The sequence below is a fragment of the Notolabrus celidotus genome, chromosome 12 (genome assembly GCF_009762535.1).
Source record: "Notolabrus celidotus isolate fNotCel1 chromosome 12, fNotCel1.pri, whole genome shotgun sequence".
Taxonomy (NCBI): domain Eukaryota; kingdom Metazoa; phylum Chordata; class Actinopteri; order Labriformes; family Labridae; genus Notolabrus; species Notolabrus celidotus.
The window spans coordinates 17,015,557-17,039,362 of NC_048283.1; the positions used below are offsets into that span (position 1 = coordinate 17,015,557).

At 39.0% G+C, this 23,806-nt stretch overlaps 2 protein-coding genes and 1 non-coding gene across 3 annotated transcripts; all 3 read left to right on the forward strand.

The window, feature by feature from the left end:
- The first annotated feature begins 1,302 nt into the window (after positions 1 to 1,302).
- On the forward strand, positions 1,303 to 4,318 carry gem (GTP binding protein overexpressed in skeletal muscle). Its single transcript, XM_034697105.1, has 4 exons — positions 1,303 to 2,258; positions 2,974 to 3,050; positions 3,135 to 3,339; positions 3,424 to 4,318. Exons 1-4 carry the CDS (start codon positions 1,904 to 1,906, stop codon positions 3,705 to 3,707), a joined length of 921 nt encoding a protein of 306 aa, XP_034552996.1. The 5' UTR covers positions 1,303 to 1,903; the 3' UTR covers positions 3,708 to 4,318.
- A 1,413-nt stretch (positions 4,319 to 5,731) lies between these two features.
- Positions 5,732 to 22,603, forward strand: cdh17 (cadherin 17, LI cadherin (liver-intestine)). Its single transcript, XM_034698001.1, has 19 exons — positions 5,732 to 5,826; positions 7,424 to 7,480; positions 7,974 to 8,069; positions 9,341 to 9,478; positions 9,581 to 9,716; positions 10,647 to 10,805; positions 11,263 to 11,415; positions 12,801 to 13,006; positions 13,110 to 13,241; positions 13,343 to 13,493; positions 15,128 to 15,337; positions 15,426 to 15,502; positions 15,593 to 15,781; positions 16,342 to 16,586; positions 18,112 to 18,242; positions 18,574 to 18,798; positions 18,904 to 19,014; positions 21,492 to 21,608; positions 21,748 to 22,603. Exons 2-19 carry the CDS (start codon positions 7,433 to 7,435, stop codon positions 21,831 to 21,833), a joined length of 2,610 nt encoding a protein of 869 aa, XP_034553892.1. The 5' UTR covers positions 5,732 to 5,826; positions 7,424 to 7,432; the 3' UTR covers positions 21,834 to 22,603.
- LOC117823583 lies at positions 14,376 to 14,505 on the forward strand. The gene has a single exon (XR_004633434.1). It is a non-coding gene; the product is annotated as a small nucleolar RNA SNORA35 (small nucleolar RNA).
- Positions 22,604 to 23,806: the final 1,203 nt, after the last annotated feature.

Here is a 23,806-nt window from a genome sequence, read left to right on the forward strand (position 1 = left end):
GTCTCTAATGGGTCCAGATTTTAACCATTATATCAGGCGTTATATTTTAGACTCTCCTAAAATGATGTTAGAAAAAAAAGATGTATGTTCAGTACATGTGAAGAAGACAAATTATTTAGAACAGTAATGTTTTGAAGGACAGAATGTACCAGACTAGATTTAGAGTATCAGACTTAAAGCTGCTTTTCAGTCCAGAGATCAGCAGATACATCATGTAAATGACCTTCCTCTTTATCTCTCTGTATTTTTTTGCTTGTGACATCTCTCAGACAAATTCAATTTTAATACAATGCCCCCATTATCGGGATAGAATAAATGCAGCACACTCATAACTTGTGTGATCTGATTTTCAAACAACAGAATTCATATATGAGTAAAAAATTGTACAGTGTCATTTATTATCATGCAATGAACAAGAAAACCACCAGCAAAGTTATTGAATTGAAACACATCTACCTAGATCGACCACTTCATCTGTATTAGAGGGGGTAGGATTAGATAAGTTTTAACTTCTTCCTACTCCTTTTCACACATGTAAAGTTAATTGTTTCACTGCTTGCTAATATTGATTTTGTTTCTTTTGTATAACTTTTTTTTATTTTTGTATTTATTTGTTTGTATAACTCTTCTTTTCTAATTGTATGCTTTTTATTTTTTTTTATTTTTACTTTTACATGTTCAAAATACAGTCATCAAATCAAATCAAATCAAATTTTCAATTTTTTGTCTTTGATGTTAAAAATGTTATGCCTATCTGCCATGAAACATAAAAAATATTAATAAGAACTTTTGTACCAGTGTCATATACTCAGCCTGAGGGGCAGGGGCAGACATTGGGGCACCAGGGAGGGCAATCATCCACCATGCAACCCAGCACACTATTGTTACCACTTTTTTCCACACAATTCCACAGTTAGTCATTTCATCGTATTTCCTGAAATCCTAGTAGGAAATAATAAAGTATACTGTCAGTAAATTGGAATTACTTATAAAAACAGATGATTAATTGTCAGAAAGACTGCCATTGCAGTGAATTATTTGTTATTGTGTATTCATATTTAAGCAGTATGTTTTTACAGTAAGGAGAAAGTGATGTGTTATATATACGTTCTCTATAATACTGTATTTCTAAAAGAAAAGTAACAAGGCATACATTGGAGGCTCCCATGTGAAGTAGTACTTTTGAATAATGTTGAAAATTGTGCAAATAAGTTTCAATTGTAACCCCATATAATCATTTCTAAGCAGAAGATAGTCTGAATTATTCTAACTAAGCTACTCGAGAAGATATATAGGCTGCATAGACCCTAGCTACCCTCCTCATAAAGCTATTTATTCTTTATTTATTTATAATGAATTATTGTTTGTGCTATACCCTGATGCACAGCACAATGCCCTTTTGGTGTAAATATAATCTGAGCAAGAGCTCTTCAGCTGACTATGACAGAGCGACAGTAAATACACTTCATCATCACAGTAAACACTCATGCTCCACTTGAGTGACCCTCCCTCCTCCTCCTCCTCCTCCTCCTCCTCCTCCTCATATAAAGCTCAGGGAAACCCCATCTAAGCATTAGACACACATTGAGCCAGAGATTATAGAGACAGGCAGCACATCGAGGACACACCAGCCGGGATTTACCAACCAGATGTTTTTGCTGTGTCAAATTACACTTTGATTTTAGTGTGTCGTTTTTCATTGAAATACTTTTTCTCAAGAGACCTGAGGCAACCCGAAGGACACTTGTTGTATTAGTCTAAAGTTAATAAGAAGTTGTCAAGGGACTTTGAAAAAAGGAAAAAGACTCGCTATTTGTTTACTTGCCGTTTCATTTTTGTGGTTGAAAATCGAGTCAAAGTACCACCTCGTTAATCCAGCTCATCCTAACTTGTTCCCGGCATCATGATGTCCAGTGTGCGCCGGCACAGCCTCCGCCTCCAGTCCGAGCTCCACCGCTGGAGCATCTGCGACCCCGGTAGCCACCTGCTCCCGGACAATCTCCTGGCCCGGGTCCCCGCCTGCATCTCCCGCTCCAAGTCCTGCAACAGCTCAGCTGGGGAGTCGGACGGGAGCCGAGGCAGCTGGTCGTCCTCAGACTCGGTCATCTCCACCGACTCCACCGGGGACCCTGCGGAATCCGGGAACCCGTACCGGGTGGTGCTGTTAGGGGCCAGTGGGGTCGGGAAGACTGCGTTCGCCAGTATCTTCGCCGGGGCTGCGGACAGTATGGACAGTGATGACTTCGAGCTGTGCAGAGGTGAGAGAAGAAGATAACTACACTGTTATTGATGAGAAAAATATCTGACTTATTTGAAAAGGTGAAAACATTTTAAATTAATTCATCAACTTTATTTAAAAAGTGACAAAACACAGTAAAACGTATCTTAAGGCACTTTATTTAGTTACAGAAAATGTAAATGGGCAAAAATAACTTATTTTAATATACAAAGACCTTAACCACAACCACACACTAATTGGTAGACACCCATATGCTGCAGTGGTCAGACTATATAACCAATAATAAATATATACATATATATGTTGTAAGATATGCTTATTTTTACCTTTTCAATTTTAATTGCTAATAACTTTTTTAATAATTTATACTTTATAGGCTCTTGTTTGCTTTGTATATTTTTTGCACTGTCTACTTTGCTACTGTGACACTTGAATTTCCCCATTGTGGGACGAGTAAAGGACTATCTTATCTTATCTTATCTTATCTTATCTTATCTTATCTTATGCTACATCCAGATTGCATATTGTTATAATGTTAAAGACCATTTATAACCTTACATTTTGAAAAAGATCAACATAATGTAAATGTCATTTTTTTATAGCCTACTACCATAATGTTCCCTGTATTGCTGGTATGATTTGTTGAAAACATTATTTTGTTCTTTTTTTCACAACACGTTTGTGGTTTTACTAATACAGATTTCTTCTTGTGCTTTCTTTGTAAACCCTTTCAGATGAAGTTTGTGAAAAGGAAATTGAAGTAGACGGGGAACCTGCAACTCTAACTGTGCTTGACACCTGGGATTCAGAGGTGAGATGAGAAGCCTGCCTGAGTGCCAGCATGTCCTCCACAATTTAAATCAAGTGTCTGACTGTGTCTATTTGTCTTACTCAGACTGGCATTGAATGGGCCCAGGAGTGCTACATGCAGACAGGTGACGCATACCTGTTGCTCTACTCTGTAACTGACCGGGCATCCTTCCTGCGAGCATCTGAGCTCCGGATAACTCTGCGTCGCTTCCGTCCTGCTCAGCACACGCCGATCATCCTGGTGGGAAACAAATGTGATCTGGTGCGACGTAGAGAGGTGTCAGTCAGCGGTGAGGACACTGATTCCCTGCCTGTTTGTATTCATTGCAAAGTTTTCACCATGTGCAAGTTTTGAAGTTTGATTTCTGTTTCAGAGGGCCGAGCCTGTGCCGCTGTGTTTGACTGCAAGTTCATCGAAACCTCAGCTGCCATGCAGCACAATGTCTGGGAAGCCTTCAATGGCATTGTGCGACAGCTGCGTCTACGCCGAGACTCCAAAGAGGCCAACAAGCGTCGCAGAGACAAACACTGTCAAGCACGCCGTGAGAGTCTCCCTATGAAGGCCAAACGCTTCCTCGACAAGATGGTGGCAAAGAACAATCCTAATGTAGCCTTCTGGCTAAAATCGAAGTCCTGTCATGATCTTTCTGTGCTGTAAGAGTCCAACAGGTGCTCATGTTTTTAACTCCAAACCTTTGAGCAGGTGAACAAGTTTCAGCCTGCAAAACAGAGGCTATGGCTGGAAGTAGAGCCTGCTTCTTGAGGCCTAAAGGTTGAACGGTCCAAACCCAGATCTCAGTGTATACACAGCAAGTGTGGTTCACATGAGGGGTGTTTGAAGCATTTCTGCGCTGCTGCAGTCTGAAGTAGACTGAGAGGACTGAGCTCAATTTTTTAGTCTCTGAAAGAGCTCAAGAAAAGGGGACGTTTCCTTTTGCAAAGAGGATAATTAGTTGGAGGTTAAGATGGAGACCGACAGAAAGAGTTATTTTTCATACATTTCTCTGTTTTCTCTCACCTCTCCTTTGCCAAGTATGTCCACTGTTGATCCCAAAGTGCTAACACTACCATCTGAAAGAGATGATTAAAGATGTTAAGTTTATTTTTTGTTTGATGATTATTTAGTTTTTACTTTTAGTTTATTTATACAATGCTGTATTTTGCACTTATTGTAAATAAAAAACATACTGAATATGTAGTGTTTTTGATACTTGTATGTAGATTTAGTGTTGCCCATTGAAATAAAGTTGCAGAATCCTGTTTGTGAGGAATAAAAAACAGTCTCTTTTGTCTGTCACATCGACCTCGCTAATGACATTTTAGCATACATGACTCAGCTTTTCACAAAGAAAAACACACACTAACAGGGTCTAACAGCATCATAACTGTGCTAATGAACGATGAGTCAGGTGGTGACAGAGCTAAACTTTTAGAAACAGATTTAGTCTGAGTATGTGTGTGTAAATCTGTGTGTGTGTGTGTGTAAATCTGTGTGTGTGTGTGTTTGAGAGCTGGTAGAGGGCAGGGTTTTGACTGCTCAGGGGGTGATCAGAGATTTGGGTCACAGTATAACATCCAACACCACAAGCCTGGACCCCGAACTCTCCTGAGAACAGGAACAACATGCATGAACATGTGCTGCAAATGTAACATTCAGAGGAGAATGGGCAGTTTGTGCGTGTGCTGAATGTTCAGAAAGAGACAGATGGTGTTGTGCATGATGGTAAGAGTATGTAATGCACACATGCTGTATCCATACTTTACATAAAAGAGGCACCTCCCTCTGAATGAACAGCTTCATCCATTGAATGATTACACTGCACTCACAGGTCCTGGTTTAATGGTGGCTGTGTGAACCTGTGACTCACTCACTGACGTTTCCTTCTGACAGATTCACAGATTTCTCTTCTTTGTCTACATGCAGCTCTGAACAGCTTGTCAAGCTCACTTTTCATCCTGGGATGATTGCGTGTACATCAGAATTTATGGAAGGTAATCCCAGCTACATGTAATGTAATGGATAAATCTCAATGGCACAACACAGCCTCGATTTGGATCCCCCATTAAGACATTTATGGTGCATTTACTGGCACACTTTGATGAAAAAGCAATCAGATGCTAACAGATTCATGATATGTGCAATAACTGGCTGAATAAACCTGATAACTGCATAGCTTCGTACTCGATTGATTGTCATTACACTCTCTTACTCCCATTGTCAACACAAAGCTCCTTATCAGTCACTATGTTACTAATGGAAGTCTCACAGGAAACAGAGCAGAGGTGCATAGGTCAAAGTCTGAGGCTAAATAAGACACTGAGAAGCAGATTTGCTGAGAAGTTTCCCCTCACTATTAAAAACTACTTTTTGTACTTTTCCTCTTTCAGTCCATACTCCTTACACGCTGTCTGAAAAGTACAAAACTTGACATATCGTGATCTTCCAGTTTGTTTTTGTGATGCAAACCTAGTTGTAGATCCCAAACTCTAAGCACTGTAGGATTTATATTTAATCACAGACTGGTACTGACAACAGTGAAAATGGATTTGCCTTTTAAAGTTCTTTCTGTATCATTGTCCCGTTCTTCCTGTCTCCTTCTCCCCTGTCAGCTGCTTCCCCCATTGGCTAACCGGCCATGAGGGCTGGGTGATTAGACAATCATTAGATCCAATAAAACATAGCAGGTTAACACTTGGTTAACGTTTGACCAGACAGGATGGGGTTGCTCAGACCACTCTGAAGTCTGAGGAGTGACTCGCTTGATCTCTCCAGCAAGGTAACACTCTTCACACATTTGTCACGCAGTTTTTGGATATACTCTGTGTTTTAAAGATATTTTCAAGTTGGGAAACAAATTGAATATTGTTCATTGCGTTTACCTGGTTGAGTTGAACGAAAGGAATACTTTTAGTTTGTTGCAGAAGTGCTGTGATCTTGAGGTGACTTTGGCAGGGCCCAAGTGCTGGGTGTTGGCGTAGGAGCTTTTTCTTCTTCATGGCTTCTTTAGTTGTTGTCAGTTCCTGATTTTGGGGAAATATATCCTGATTTGGACATTGGATTTGTTGATATTGCCCCATACATTTAGACTAACAAAGGTAATCTTGCTATTGTACAAAGAAGAAAAATGGGGCCTACAACAGCCAGATCATTGTGTCATACAGCTTATTCACTTTCAGTCATTAATTATTTGTTGTAAGAATGCAGTAGATAATCCAATCAAAAAGGTATATTTTCCCTTACTTGAAAGAAGTTCAATCATTGTACTTACATGCCTCAAAACTGGTAATAGTCAAAATCATGCATTAAGCTTAGGAGATCGTCAACATGGTAACAAATTCTATCAGACAACAATTTTAGGACACTAAGAGTAAAACATGTTTAGTGTCTTATAATGGAGTGTAACAGGGCGGTGACAGCTTAAGTGTGCTGTACTACAAAGAGGTCATTAGCTATGACTCAATGTCACCTTCACTTTACTTTGGCAGCCGACTGTAACTGTCCTTCTCTTAGTCTGTAAACCTCAAACATCGTCAGTTAATACTTCTCTTTCATTTTTTGGTTAACCTCAGTCTGTCCCTGCACGTGATATTGGTCATGTGCGGCTGTATTTTTTCTCTTGTACAAACAGTGTCATGGTTATGTTGATTCAAGCTAAACTCTAAATATATTCTGCTGTCATCTTAATGGAACACTGAGTTCATATTGTCTCTGAAACACATTTTGGATACCGTAAAAGAGCAGTGCCTGAGTGTATGACACACAAAATATAAATAAATGTTCCTCTGTCACTTTTGGATGTTTGAGAAAAAGAAAAGGTAGTTATCACTTCTATTTAAAAAACAAGAACTTCCTGAAACACAAAGGCAGTCATAGTATTTTTTTGAGCACTCTGAAAGCAGCAGGGTTACACACTGTGACCTTTGGGCCTATGTGTCACATTGACACCCACTGTGCAAAGCTACATTTAAAAAAAAAAAACTCCAAGGTTTGGCCTGATAGCTCTGACTTTCAGTTTCTGCAGCATGCTGAGGTGACAGTTTTATCTGCTTGTGTTGCAGCCACATTATAAAAATAATGTAAGTTCCCATTCAGCTCAAAGTCAGATTTTCTTAAGCAACCTTTTGTCTTTATGAATCAATAACTCAGTGTGCTGGATAGAGTAAGCAATGTTCCAAGGAGGTTAATTAGTTCAGGTTTGACTGAGTAACGTTTAATCACATCCTTTTTCATTATTTCTATTTTTACAGCAAAGTGAAAATAAAGCTTTGTTTAATTAAAATCCTCATTTCACCTCTCTCTCTCCTCCTTTGCCATCTTTTCAAACTCCTACCCCCATATCCCCTCCTCCTCCTCTTTTTCTCCTTCCTCTCCAGACTGTGATCATGACTCCCATGGTGCATCTGTTGTTGCTCCCACTCCTGCTCAGCATTGTGAGTACATAACACTTTCAACTGCTGCTGCTGTCCATGGATACATATTCATAGTAAATACTCAAATACATGAACCTGTTAAAGGTTTGTGAAACAGTCAGTGTGGTTTAATGCTTTGATTTATTCATGGACGTTATGTAATATGGTGATTAATGGGACAGTTTTGAAGCTGAAATTTTGAAAAGCTGCCTGTAAGGTTGAAGAGAACCTTCAGTAACTTATTTAAAACACCAAAAGGAAGTGTCTGAAGTGAGCAATCATCCCATGTCTGCAGACTTTGCTCTCCCGGTCTTACAGTGGGATACAAGTGTCCCCCTATTTGTCTTCTCTTTTTAGTTCAATAAATAACTGAGCTGTTAAAACCTGCCCTCAATGCCTGACTACATTCAGATACAGTAACAGGACTGAGGAGGAAGTAGGCATGAGTGTGACAGTTTACCTCAGCCTGTACTGTATTCAATGACCTTTGACCTCTGGCTCTGTACTTTGCTAGGCTGCTGGGGCAGATCTGGAAGAGAGGAAAGGCCCGTTTGAGAACACAGAGCTGGAAGTGCCAGAGGGAACACCGGTGCCCTATCCCATCTATCAGGTATCAAAGAGTTACAGAGTGCAACACTTGTGCTGCATTTATGTACAAATCTTAGGTGCATCAAGGTTCAAGGTTCAAGGTTCAAGGTTACTTTATTGGTACCGGTAGGTAGATTTTGTTTGCAGTGAGTCAGCCTCCCTTTAACATCCAAACTCTCACTGCCGGTCGCAGCGTATGCATGCGCCCTGATGCAGTCTTGTACTTAACTTGAATATTTCAAACAATGCTACTTGTTTCTTTAAGACAACGCTTTCAGTCAAAATTGCAGGTGCATAATCAAGATTTTTTTTTTAATATTCAGCATAACATATAAACTTTTAAATGCAATATAGAACTGATAACAAAGAACGAAATTCTACTCAGGCTTCATATTGCAGGTTTATGGCGTCAAACAGTTATAATTTTATTTCATGTTTATTTATTTAGGGTCAAGTCAAGTATGAAGCAATTAAACCAATGCCACACACACTACAGCACTTATAATCTAAGCTAATTTGTGATGCTCGTCCCTAGATAGCCTTTTAAATGACATAAAATCAACAACAAGAACAGGTATGACTATATGACAGGAGCCTCAGGACCAAAACCTCCAGGTTCAGGAACAGCTTCTTCCCCACAGCTGTCTCTTTGTTGAACCCTGTCCCCCGACGCCCCACCCCCCCTTCACTCACATAAACATGCTTACGAACTACCTCAGGACTGAACCACCACTGCACCAGTAATTGCCCTTTCCATCCCGTACATTCATTCATTCATTCATTCATTCATTCCGCACAAACTGTAAAATGTAAAAACTGTAAAATGTAAATCTCTTTTAATCCCTATTGCACTACTGTACATATATAGTCTAGTGATTCATGTAGATACATATTATATCATATTTATTCATCAGTCATATTTGTATATTCTGTATTATTCATCTTATTTATCTTACTGCTAAGCTAAGCACTTCTGGTTAGATGCTATCTATATTTCATTGCTTGTTTGTACCTGTTACATGCTCCATAACAATAAATTGAATCCAATCTAAATCTATACAGCAGACAAAATATAATAGAAAAGATACAGTAAAACAGAAAGCACAAGAGTATCTGTGGCTACATGACTGAGTCCTTACATTTAATGCTTAATGCTGATAATGCTTATTAATTAGAATTAAGACTTTTATTTGTTATAGATTATTTCTTCATGTCGTTTCTTAATTGTTACTTTTGTTTGTTTTCTCAAGTCTTGTTGTTTAACTCCCCTATTCCCCCGATTTTACTCCATAGTTTCAAGTGACCCATTCAGGTGTGAACAACTTCAGGCTGAGTGGAGAGGGCAGGGAGGACATAAGGATTTCTAAGGATGGGTGGCTGTATCTGGAGCGGCCTCTGGACTGGTCTCGAGATAGTCATTACATCTTACAGGTGAGCTGGTCATGACTTGTCATAGACAGAAAAATATTCTTCTGTGTTGTGATGCATTGATACAAAAAAATGATATGTACTTGTGTGTGCAACCATGTCCAGGTGGAGGCGTTGGTAGATGATGACGTTTTCGAAGATCCAATTGATGTAACAATTAACGTGTTGGACGTCAACAACAATGCACCGTTCTTCAACCAGAGCGAGTACACAGCAATGGTTCGAGAACACAGTCGGGCAGGTGTGTTTGTCACATATAACGAAAGAACAAGATTTAAATAGTTTTCAAGTTGTGTGCAGCTACAGTTATGAGTTTTGAGTGTGAGGGAATTTTGAGTTTTGTAACTGTTTGCAAAAACCCTTAAACTTGAACCACAGACTCTGACTTCAACAAAAAAAAACCTTAAAAACAAAGGACATGTTATTTGACAGTACAATTGATTATATAAACACCTAACCTTTAAATTTATGATCTACTTCAGTACCCATTACTGAGTTACATTTTTCAATCAAAGTGCATCTTGAGAGATTTTACTATGATTAGATTTCCTGGCATGCTAGACACGTTTCCAACAATGTAGAGCAGAATGCAGTGGTACCAACACATGATCATACGTAAAAATCCACAAATCCATTCTCTCGTTGCAAAATGGGTGGTACATCAACACACAAATATCATGTGCCTGCCATCACATGGTCAGCACTGTAGGTTCTTTTTAGAAGGAAACAATTATATAGTTTTTTCTACATTGCTGCTGTTTTGCCATGTATTCATAACCTTCCTTTGATAGGTAAAAAAGAGAACAATGCTCAGTTTCATGGATAAATATGATAAAAATAGCACCCCAATCCTGTCTTTTTTTAGCTGCCATTATTCAATGAAGGCCACATTTAAAAAGTGGAACAGAAGATGCCATGATTGTAGTAAAATCTCCTTATAACCCAGAAACTGATGTGTGTTCTACTAAAAGAATGCAACCACTGTGTGTATTTCATGAGGCATCTAATATTCAGTTGTCATTTAAATTATGATCTACGTGGTTCTAAACCTGCATATCTTTAAAGCAGCATTACTATCTATCTCATGTGTAAAATCATCTCACTTCTCTATGTTGAAACACTAACATCTCCCCGGTATAAGACTTTGACTTGGTTTTGTCTATTCTTCCAGGTGTCCCATTCACCCGTGTGTTTGCATCGGATCGGGACGACCCTGAGACCGTTAACGCTCAACTGAGATACAGCCTGGTCAGCCAGATCCCCAGCAAACACCATACTCTGATGTTCCAGATCAACCCCAACACTGGAGAGATCTCCACCACTGAACAAGGTGATCACACACACAAATAGACCGGTGCACAAACATCAACACACAGAAAAAGGTGCATTGTCCGAGGAGAAAGTCTGTAGATAGTCCATGTATGTCTGTAATCTGTACTGTATAGTGCTACTGTAAATCCAGATTACACAGCTCATCTTGTGTGCTCAAGATTAACACTGATTGGAGGCAGATTGCCTAAATGTGTCGCGTGATGTTGATCACAGATTATTCTGAGTGTGTGCGAGCAAGTGAATGTGTTTAAATGTTGTCTTTAAATAATTCTCTGTCATCAAGGTCAAGATAATTCAAAGTTGAATCCAAAGATTCCTGGAAAAGTCTAGCAGTCTTTCGGATTAAATCCTTTAATCCTTGTGTGATGTTTTCCTTCATTTCTCTAGTTAAAAATGTGTTGATAAAGGCTGGGAACATGCTCAATAACATTTGGTCTACATGTGTTGTTTAACAGGGGAACTGAACCTGAAGGCCCGAGAGGGCATCCATTATGGCAGTGGAGAAGACATGAGCATTGAGGCACTGAAGACAAAGTTTTCAGAATACTGCCCAGTGCAGAAACTCCCCTATGAAGACAATCCCTTCTTCACCTGTGTAGAGAGAGCAGGTTTGTATCCAGACATGTAAATTGTGGAGCTGCAGCAGCTATTTGCTTTTGATAAGTACGCTAACTCCTTCTTCAAAGTGATAATGGACAAGGCATGAGCCAAATACAAATGCAGGCAACTTAGAACACTGACTCAAATCCATGATCTAAAAGTCAGCCCAAGCATTGTTCTCATGTCATAAGCACAAACCTGTGATAACGTAATCTCCTGGTGACATAGATAAAGTTAAAAAAGAACAAACGAGTAAATGAAGCATAATAGGCAGATGATTATCACAAATTCACTTCTTCAAAGGTTGAAAGGCTCAACTGTGCATCCAAAATCTTAAGTGTGAAATGCCTCTCTAAAGAGCATTTGACTCTGCATTATGACACTGAAGACATGTGATTGTCTTGCTCCATGTATTTTATGTCCATGGACACTCCTCTACCTTCTTATTTTGATCTTATTTTTCTCTATTTTATCTTTGTTTAATCTTGATCTTTTTAGGGAGCAATTTTAAACATCTGGCAAGGGACTACTGATGCAAACTAGCCTTTTAGCTAATTCTGGCATATTTACAGAAGTGTTAATTAATATGCATGGTCCTTTTAAATAATACATAAAAAAATTAAAAAATTAAAAAATAAATAATGTATTTAGTTTGTGCATCATGATGAATAAAGACGTAAAGACTTTATTGTATATTTCATCAGTGATTTTATGTTGTGCTGAAATATAAAAGTTGTGAGTTGATTTTGATGTGACAGTGTTTGATGATTTTTGTGCCCAAGAATTAATATTCTCTGCTCTCTTGTGATGGAGAAGGGAACATGCTTGGGCTGCAAGTAGAATGAAACTTTATCTTGTGCTTAGTAATGGACATTGTTTCCCTCAATGTTAAATCCATTAAAAAGTAAACAATAAATTGTTTAAAAAATGAAGAGAATAATCAAAATGAGAATGATTGTATATTTCAGCCATAGACAGAACCAGATGGGAGTAAATCTGTCATAACAGAGAGACAGTATGAAACTTCTAAAAGGTTTGTCTTTTGTAGTCACATGTTTGTAAAGTAAAAGCTGTGAGTAATTTGAGTTGAATGATTTGTGTTGGTTAAAGCTTGAGCCTGTGATAACAGAGAGAGGGATGGGGTCAGTGTACATAAAAACACAGTGTAATCACTATCTGCGATTAGTGCTGGTCGTGTGATTTATTGGGTGTTGTGTTAATGAGTTCTTCAGGGAAGAGCAGCTAAGCCCTCGCTGATTTCAAAGACCATGTCCATGTGGCTCCTCTTTATAAAAGTGGTCATTTACTGAAAAGCTTTTGTCTTTTTCAACTCCTAAAACATTTTTTGTTGTTGTGCCTTTGCATGGCTCGGCATCTTCCTTTGTGTTTTTAGAATTGAGGAGGAGGAATGTGGACCCCATGGAAGACCCAGACTACACCCTGATCGTGCGTGTGGAGGACTTGGAGGGAGCGTCTGAGACAGCGCTCAGTGGAAACACTAGAGTGTTCATTGTTGTTCAGCAAAACCTGTGGGTCAATCCTGGACCAATAACTGTGAAAGAAAACTTAGCTGATACGTATCCCCTGGTCATCACAAAGGTACAGAGGGATGCACATGTTTGCTTTTCATTAATCTCAGAAAGAAGACTCAAACATTCATCTTACACACTGTCTGTTATTTTCATCCCTTTTCCCAATCCAGATCCAGTCTAATGAGCAAAACGCCATCTACAGATTAGTGCAGAAGGAGCGAGAGCTGAAATTCCCCTTCCAGATTAGAGAAAATGGAGAGATTCTTCTGACAGAGGAGCTAGATAGAGAAGACAAAGACATGGTACACAACACAAACCCAGTCAATATATTTATCTTATCTTATGTAGAAATAAAAATGTACTTTCAGGGATTATTCCTGACCGTGTGTTGGTTGCGTTTCAGTACATTCTGGTGGTGTTTGCTGAGGATAACACTGGCAACGAGGTGGATCCACCCATGGAGATTCAGGTTGTGGTAGAGGATGTGAATGACAACAAACCAGTGTGTGATAATGAGGAGAGTGTCTTTGAGGTGCAGGAGGGGGAGCCTGAAGGTAAGTTGTGTGTTGTGTAACCAATTCATGACAATCAGTGCGATTCATGTTAGTTTGTTCAGCCAATGTATTTCTCAGTCTTCAATTCTGTGGCCGTGATCAAACCATCCCTTCTTCTGTTTGCTTTTCATTCTCTTTTCTGTGTTCCCTGGTCTTAATTAACAAAAAAAAACACTTGTCAGAGATTTTGATTGAAGAATGAGTATGAGAGGCATGTTTGGGGAAAAAAACACAAGAGAAGTAATCAGGTCCTTGATTATAGGACTAAATAGCAACACAAACATGTAGAAATATTCAGTTACAAGTGAAAATCCATCATGCAAATTTTCTTTTTAAAACACAAGCATTGGCATCAAAAATAATAATAGGTGAATATTCTGTAATGGTCATTGGAGACTCTTTTTAACTTCTCAGTATTGTTTTATAGCCACTTAAGTGTTTATGTTTCTGTCACAGTTCAAAGGCAAAAATCCAAGTGCACGACTCAGTAGACAGATTCACGAGATCCGTATTTTCAAAAAGTTCATTTTCAAAGTTTCAGGGGTCAAGCTAAGGCAGAGAAGTTCTGCTGAGTCTTAATATTCCAGTAGCCACAGAATAAAGAACAAAGAGTTACGGCTAAACACAGAAATAACCCGGCAGAGGACTGGCGAGAGTGGCATGGTTAAATGTGCAGGGAGCTCATGGAGTACAGGTGAGTCAGGAGAGAAAGGCAGGTAAGGTTATTCTAAGGGCAGACAGGTAGGAGTGGCTGAAATGAAAAGAGAGGTAGACCGTTGTAAAAAACACACAAACGACTATAAATAAAAGAAAACTACTGAATTAAAATCTGTGACAGTTAAGCATTGCTTTAAGTGACAAAGCTGATAAGGTTGGGGCTACTTGCACTGCCAAGTGACTGGACTTCCTGTTTCGTGGTTTTCCTATCTACTTCCAGTGCCAGATTGACCTCAGTTTGCAGAAGGGTTGAGCTAGACCACTGGCTCCCCCCTTTCGAAGGCTGAGAACATTAATTCAACCCTAACCCTAACTGAGAACATGAATTCAACTCTAAAGCTGCTGTATCGTACATTTTGAGATGTAGTAAGTGTTCCTGTGAAGCGCTTGATCTCCTTAATTGTGTCAGTTTTGCTGTCAAAGCTCCCAACGTTAAGCCTGGTGTTGCATTGGGTTCTTTCCTTTCCTTGTACAGTAGATTGAAGTCAGTGAAAGAGATGTTGAATCCCTCCCATGGTGGAGGACAATGACTCTTGTATCAGCACTGTGTAGGATAACAGCCCTATGCAGTGGCTGCAGTATTTCTGTTCTGTAAGGCTTGTGTTTTGTCAGCAGCGCTCTGACTGTAAAGGAAAAAAAAGATTGGGGTTCATGGCATACTTCATGTGAATGAATACCATTTATAAATCCTTATTATTAATATTAATAAACTCCACTAAAATGCAAGAAAAAACCCCTAGAGCAATGCCCAAATATTCAAAAGCTTAATTAATGTGTCTGTGTTAAGTCATGCGTAATTTATTTACAGAGATAAAAAATCTCCCAACAGCTGCTCTGTTGTTCTGCTCTGAAAACTCTTTCTAAATTAATTTTATTTACCGTCCATTTCTGTTAACTCTGTTCTTTTGTGATTTCAGGTAGCCTCATAGGACAACTGTTGGCCCATGACGACGATGAACCTGGGACGATGAATTCTCAGCTGATTTACACCATCTTGTCCCAAGATCCTCCAACTGAACCTAACGTCTTCTCAATCGATGCTGCCTCTGGAAAGATTCAGGCTCTGCGCATGCTGCAGAGGAAAGATCAGCAGATCTTTAAGCTCAATGTCAGAGTGAACGACCCAGGTAACACACATGCTGTATGAAGAAACACACCCACTGACAGAGGTGAATTTCATATTTTAATCCATTACTTTTTACTTTTGTCTCACAGCTTTCAGCGATGAATGCAAGGTTGTCATCAAAGTCATTGATGTCAACAATGAGATGCCTCTGTTTGAGGAGACTGATGTGAGTATGTGAATCACTGTTTCTCTTTCTGTTATTCCTTGCGCTGTCTGGTTCATGCTGTTTTCTCCATGTTTTTCTTTATGTGTGTAGTATGGCACTCACACTCTGGCTGAAGACACACCTTTGGGACAAACAGTTGTGAGCATCAGAGCATCAGACGCTGATGATCCCGACAGTGGCAGCTCCTTCATTGAGTTCCACATCTCTGATGGCGATGAAGATGGGGTTTTCTCTGTTGAAACAGATGGTAAAGGCGTTGGACATCTTGTTATTGTTAAGGTACGGAAACACGTTCCTCAACATCTCCCACACAAACACAAGCTGATGATTGTTATACAGCTTGGTGATCTGTATGTACAATTAATCAGAAAGCTCACAATTGATCTCTTATTGTGTAGGGTTTTTTTTATTTGGGAACAAAGAACTTTCAACCTCTATCTGTTATATAAAGAAATGTAGTGTCTTCTCTAAAATCTCAGACAATCGTGAAATGTACACGTACGATTCACCAGTCTGTTTTCTCTGATAAAAAAGTCCCCAGTGCCAAAGGTTGAAAGTTGATGATGACATGGGTCATCAACAGATAAATGCTAACCCTTATATTTCAGAAACTGGAACCATCAGAGAAATAGCATTTCTCCTTGACTCAAAATATAGGAAATCTATCATTTGTTAGATATCCATCCATCCATTCATTTGGATAAGAAGTATTACCTTCAAGCTGTGACAGAATCTTGACTTTACTGGGGTATTCACAGGAGTCATCATCCTTCAACATATTCTCTGCCTCTCTTATTTCTGAGTTGTATTTTCTAACTTGCCTCTTTGTCTCCTAACAGCCTTTGGACTTCGAGGCCTCTCCCACCTACAACCTCCAGATTGATGCTCGCAACCCAGAGCCGCTGATGAAAGGTCTGGAGTATGGGGCCGAATCCACCGCCTTCGTCTCTGTGTCTGTGACTGACGTCGATGAGGTTCCAGAGTTCAGCCTGGACATCCTGGATTTGACTGTGCCCGAAAACACCACCAAGGGTTCAGTGCTGCTCACTGTGGAGGCGAAGGATCCAGAGGGCAAAGCAATCAGGTAAACACAAAAGCAGTGACTCAGCTTTAGATCTCTGTGCTGTCAAGAATCAGACAATAAGACATGTATTACATTGCAGGGGTTTCAATTCAGCATAATAAGTTCTATTCAGATGCAGGTGGAGTGTCATATCTTTTTTGAAGAAAAGCTGTCACAGAAACAAATAATTATACCCATAAAGGCTGAATATTAAAGGTTTCCTTTTTATTAATCTGAACTGTTGGATCTGTTGTTTTAAACACAGTCCCCGTAAGATCCAGAATCATAACACTTCTTTTTGTGCAATCTGAATTAGGAATGGACATTTGTTCATACCAGTTAAATAAAATAAAAAATGCTTACATGCAAAATGCATAGTTATAGTATAAAACACATAGTGATACCCCATTGTATCAGCACTTTCTTACATTTCTACTGAGCTTCAAGGACAAGTCTGCTTAAATTACATTAGCTACTGTATATACAACATATGCATACAATACAGGGCACATACACAATGACATCAGCAAGACAAAGCAGCAACCATCAGACAGTCCAAAGCAATAATTCTGATAATACTATATTGGTTGCCAAACCTCTTTGTCTGATGTATTCCCCATTTCCAGAACAAGAAATCCATGTTGTTAATTTCAGCTGCTTTGAGGTGAATTTAAAAAAAAAAAAGTCTTCTTTATAGTCAAAAACTGCAGTATGCACCAGACATACAGAGGATTTGATATTACATTTCTCTCTCAGACCCTAGCAATGACAACAACAGATACACGTAGGAAAGCTAGAAAAAGATAAGCTAAAATGAAAAAGAGTAAGCTAGTCAGTGACCAGGTGAAGTCTGTGAAGGGGGCACTATGGGTAACACCAAAGTGGATAGTGCTATAATATGTTTCTTAATTAAATTATCAAGGTTGCTCTGGTCTAGTTTGCTTTCTAAGGACTAAATCTGGATCTTTGAACTCTACATCCATTGCTTTTAGCTGTCCAACCATTTGTCAAAGTTGTACCTCTTGATTCAAAGTGTGTTTGCAGGACTGACTGGGTTTTGGCCTGTAATATTTAACCGGTTGGTGCTTGCTTTATCCAGCACCCACCCTGTCCTCTGTTAAGAATGTGGGGGAGGGGGCTTTGGCCTATTAAATATCAATACAGCTGAAATCTTTACAACCATAAACAAACTTTAAAACCTCTTCTTAGGGGGTCATAACTAATGCTATGTCCATTTTGTTCTGCAGTCTCCAGTCTGCACTCTAACCAGATGTTCAGTATAGTAGCAGAGTGAACACAAACACAGGAGCGTGGCTCTCAGGAATTGTTCCACAAACTCAGCACTAGCTTCATCTTTTACATTAATGGTTCCCACTGGCAGCTGGTTTAGAGTTTCATCTGTTAGGACCATCACGTGTACTTAAAACAGACTATGGATTTGTTTTGACTAACATTTTTCAGTTCAGAGTCTGGTGTATCATGAATGATTTCTGATATCTGTTTGTTTGTGTTTGTGCGTGTGTGCGTGTGTCTTTGTGCTGTGCAGTTTTAAGTTGGATGGTGACACTCGGGGCTGGCTGGCAATCGATGCTGCCACAGGAGTGATCACGACCAAAGACAAGCTGGACAGAGAAACCCTGGAGGCTTTCGACGTCACTGTCACTGCATTTGAGAAGGGTCAGACAATAAACTCATCTCACTGATTGACGAGACTTTTTGTGTGGCTGCTGTAAAGTTATCTCAAAGGCTTCATAACTTCTCAATCAATTCTAGCTTTCATTAAAAAGTGAAAATAGTTTTGTAAAATCAAATTAAGAATGGATTTGGTTTAATTTCATTGGTTTAAACAACTCTTAGCTAACATCGATGCATATTGTTTTTAATCTAGTTATATGTTTTGAAGCCTGCGATGTGTTCATCTTTAATACCTGGTACTTTTTTTATGACAAAGCTGTTTTCAATCAAAGGAACATTTTTTAAATTCTTGTCATCTGGTTTCTCTCCACAGCAAAACCAGAAATGTCTTCTGAGCGTGTCCTGTCTGTGAGGCTGGTGGATGTGAACGACAACATCCCCAAACTGTTAGAAAGCCAGGCCTTCATCTGTAAGCAGAAACCTCAACCTGTCATCATCAGGGCCCAGGATACAGACAGCGCCCCCTTCTCCCAGCCCTTCACTTTCACCTTGGGTAGTGGCAAGAAATCTCCCAACTGGGCTCTGAAAATTGTCGACGGTATGCAAATATGCTGTAGGATGTATCAGAACTTAGTATTAAACTGGAGGTTTTACATTCACATGGTCCAATTTTTTTACCAGTTTCCTTGTCTTTGTTTTTCAGGTACAACAGCTACACTATCCCTGCTTAAAATGCCAACCGAGGAGAAAACTTTCAAACTCCCCATCAATATTAAAGACAATGCAGGCATGGGAGTCACACAGTCATTTGAAGGTGAGTTCATTCTTTTATTTAAACTTTAAGGATAAATTTAGCTGCTAATGTCATACCAAAAAATGATAAAACTATCCTGATGGCTATCGTCGGTGCAGCCAAACCTAATAATGCTTCTTCCATGTCATAGACATCCATTGTTGTCCATTCAAAACACCTATCTGCCATACTGTATTTACAACGATAAAAGTCACTGTAGTCTTTGGGGGGTACCCAGCTAGCAATTTTGTGTTCCAAAAACATTCTGTTAATGTTACAGAGAATGTTACTGGAATGTTTTCAGCAGGAAGTTTTCTTTGTGTTCACAGAATGTTCCCAGAAAATATCCTCTAAAAACATTCATATAATGTTAGTGACAACAGTGCCCTAATGTTCTTGAAAAGTTCTCAGCGGGAACTTTTCTTTATGTTCACAAAATGTTCTTAGATTAAGTACTCCAAAAACATTCAATAATCTGTGACCCAAAGAATGTTATCAAAACATCCTTTGAATGTTAAAGATAAAACAGTCTGTCTTTGTTCTAATTAAATATCAGCAGAATATTCTTAAATAAAATATTTTGTGATTTGGGGCATCAGAAACATCCTGAACACATGTTTACATGTTGCTTTGAGAATGTTGCTTCTTTGTTATCAAGTAACATTATTGCAACATTCTATAGAAAACATTCAATATTCTGTTACCTCATGAATATTCTCAAAACATCATCTGAGTGTTAAAGACAATATTTCATTAATAGTCTTCTTTCATTAATAGTTCACAAAAAAGGAACATTATTTAAATTGCTAAACATCCTTAAGATGTTCTTTGAATATTGCACTCAGAACCTTGTCTTGAAACATAATCAGAACTTACAGGGAATGTTGGCCAATGTTGGGAACATTCCCTGCTAGCTGGGTATCTACCATTACTTTTGCTGCCCTGCTGCTCTTTGGACTCACAAGCTCAAAATGTGAATTGGTCCACAGCCAAAAAAAATTCCCCAATGAATACGTTACATTTTGCTTAAAATGATTGAGTCATGATGAGTCCTGCTGTCTTACTAAGGCATTAAAAGTTGAACAATTTCATTGTGTGATGATTTGATTTTAAGATATTGCCTTCTGGTGCCCTTGTTCCACAAACAGGGAAAGTGTTTAGAGCTTTTGTATTTATTTTACACATATTTTTAACAGGGCAAACAACAGAGCGATGAAAACTATCTAAGAGATAAGTTTACTGCTGTGCAAACACTTAGGACTCAGATCAATGAATCTTCATGACAAACAGTGGATAGTTAAACACAATCACGCAAGCTAACTAATGTTGTTCATTTATCATGTTAAGCTTTTTTTCCCTCTGTTAATCAATTAATTGAAGCCAACCACTTCTGCCCAACCATCACTGAAAGTTAACCGTTTTTTACAATAATTTTCTTCTTATCTGTTACTTTTGGCTAATTATCGAAAAGATTTCCTCTCTAGACAAACTTTTTTTGACTTGTCTGCTATCTTGCTAGCTAGTTTCTCTGATTGTCAATAGCAAATAATGGCTGTGAGGTGTTACAACCAAGCGGCAACCTCCAGTCTAAAAATATGTGTCCAATGCGGAAGTGCTAAAAACTGCAGTTCATTGAGGATCCACTTGAGGCTGGCTCTGGAAGTACCAGAAACCACAAACACACCAATACAAAAAAAGTCTATCTTTACAGCAGAAATAAACATGTTAACAGCCTGGTACAAAAGACGAGTGTAGTCTGGATAGCTCATGATGGCACACACTGTACGGGGGTGAATTTTTTTTTGTAACGCAGCAATTTCGAAGGTATTGAGATTACGAGTCTTCCAATGAGAGGCACAGCTGACTGCAGGAACACTGTAGCTGTTGGTTAGGAGGCTCAAAGCCCGCCTCTTTACGTCACAATCGCTCGACAGCAGCAATATGGCTGCCGCCGTCGATTGGCCTCAAAACAGCACTTCAGAAACAGATGATTGACGTCACGGATCCTACGTCCATATTTTATACAGTCTATGGTTACAGCTGACATGATGTAATAAAAACTTTTTTCAAACAACAGGTTTTTTTACTTTATCAATAAGACATATTGGGGTAAAAATAAACATGTAAACTAGCAGGAGAAAAACAAATGTCAATATGTGACTCTACCACATCACTTTGCTCAACATATATACCCTAGAATGGTCCCTTTAAAGTGTCTAGCTTACTATTAACTGTATTATGTATCGTCCATAAAGCAAGACAGCACTCCCCTCAGCTCTTGGTAAACACAGGGCCTATCACACTTTTCCAGGTGATACCTATCAAGTGTTTTGTTTGCAATAGATACATCCAAAGGGGTTTGTGCTTTGTTCTTTACTCAAGGATTGGTTGGGCATAAACCAAGAATATATACTGGAATGTAAAGGGAAATTTACGATGCGTCAGGTCTTATAAAAAGTTAACATACATGTGTGTTTGCTGTCTGCCCTTTCTTTTAGTGAGAGTGTGTAACTGCACAGAGCTGGGTTACTGCTACATGGCACCAGATGAGCGCACCTTAAGTTATGGAATAGGACCAACCATCGGGATCATTGCTGGCATTCTGGGATTCTGCCGTAAGTCTGACAAATCTTATATGAAATCTGCTTCTGTCTCACCAAGCTTCTTATACATTACTGTGCTCATTCTCTAGTTGTTCTCTAGTTTTGTGTTTTCTCTGTCTTAAGTGATATGATTTACTTTGTGTTGTTGCAGTGATTGTCTTCATCATAGTGATCAGACGCATAAAAAAAGGCAAGAAGAAAACTGAGACTGGAGAAGAGACGGACGGCATGATGTAGAGACTACACGCATACACCACAAACACACATTCGTATGTCTTTATTTGTGAGGACCCTCACAGACATATTTCATGTCTTTTGGACCTTATATTTTAAATGTTGTGCATAAAAACAACTTTTTATTATTTTTCTAAGTTTCTTCTTTTTTCGGTCCATTATTTCTGAAAATCAGAATTCATTTTCATTTTGAATAAACAAATAAATTCAAGTTTAACAAAAACATTACTAGGGCAGTTACACAAATGAGGATTTGACTGTCCATCAATGTCTTCCTTTAAAAGTGGAGTTTGGTCTCACTAAGAAAGATATACACACACACACATATACAGACACACACGTACACACACACACATTTACTTTAGCTTATTTTATTTTATTTACTAAAGCGGGTGGAGCTTGATTAATAAGTGCAGTGTTTAATAGAACTGTGGTGGCCCCATGCTAATCTCACATTTATAAAGCTTGATTGTAATTTATTTAAATTGCTCTCCCTGACTTATCTGGTTTCAATGGCAGTTTCATCATTTTTAAATAATTTGATTAGAGTTAGTTTTCCTTTTGGCCTACAGCTTGTTTGTTATTCTCATCTGCTTCAACCTTGTTAAATTCTGTGCAAACAGCTTGAAAAGTATTTAACATTATGAAACATCTGCAACTCAAAACGTCACTGTGTTCAAAAGCTGTCTGAGTGATGAACAATCATAGCTGTGTTTTGTAATGAGCGATTACTGCTCTGTTTTCCCAATAAACAAAGAAAATAGGAAACACTTTTTGGTTTTCACATTGTTTTTGTGTTTGTCTGGGTTTGTGCAGGGTAGAAATGTGGTGCTGCAGATGGTCAGTGACATAAGATATACAAGCACACACACACACACACACACACACAAACACTCCGTTTTTTCTTACTGGTAGCCTTCTGCTCAGATTTCTGACTAATATTTGAAACGATAACTGTCAGTGTTAAGCATCCCTCTTTATTTCTCCCCGTCACAGCCGGTGTCTTCACTGAGCATTCAAAGCCATGGTTATGTTGCAGAGAGTGATGCTGTGAGTCACCTCTCAGGCGGCGGGAGCCGGGTTGCAGATTGTTAGCGCTGATTGTGTGCTTTTATGATGCACAAAGGCTGCAGCCCCCACAAAGAAACACACTCAGAAACACATGTGAGGGGTGGATGAGGGTGCCACATGTGTGGCCATGACCATGCATCCTTCCAGTCCATGTGCCATGTGTGAGAGGGCGTGTGTGTGCATGAGATGAGTCATCCAACAACCCACTGCTGCAGCCTCCAAAAGCAGAATGTAGAGTAGTGTCAGAGCTACGGCCTCATAACGACAAACTCAACATGGAGCCTCTCCAGTGTTTATGTCTGCACTCTCTCCTTGCCTGTCTCCTGGCAACACTTTCCACAACATCACAAAGACTGAGACTCAGACACATACACAGACCTGGAGAAGTGGTGGTCGAAGTTGAAAGGTGGAGGGACAGAAGAGAAGAGAAGAGTTAGATGAGAGACAGGCAGAGTAAACCACATGATAGAGGATCTGACCACCTCAGGATGCCAACACCACCATCACCATACATATACACACACATGTTTGTTTTTGTTCAAAGTGTGTACAGCTTCAAATTTGTATCCTAATATAGAAATATTAAAGGAGTGACAATACACCATAACAGCCAACAGTGATCAGCTGACCTGGTGCTGGCTTGTTTTTCAAAATGGAGCCAGAACACCAAGATTAATTGTATACAACAGGTATGCTACAAAACAGAAGACAAAAACAGATAACTGTGTTAACTTATTGTTTGTAATTACATTTACATTTATAGTTATGCTGTGGTTTGTTTGTTTTTTGCTTGAACTTGCGGAGGTTTACCCTTTTTCTCATTTCAACATTATTTGTATAACTTCTATCAATCAATCAATCAATCAATCAATCAATCAATCAATCAATCAATCAATCAATCAATC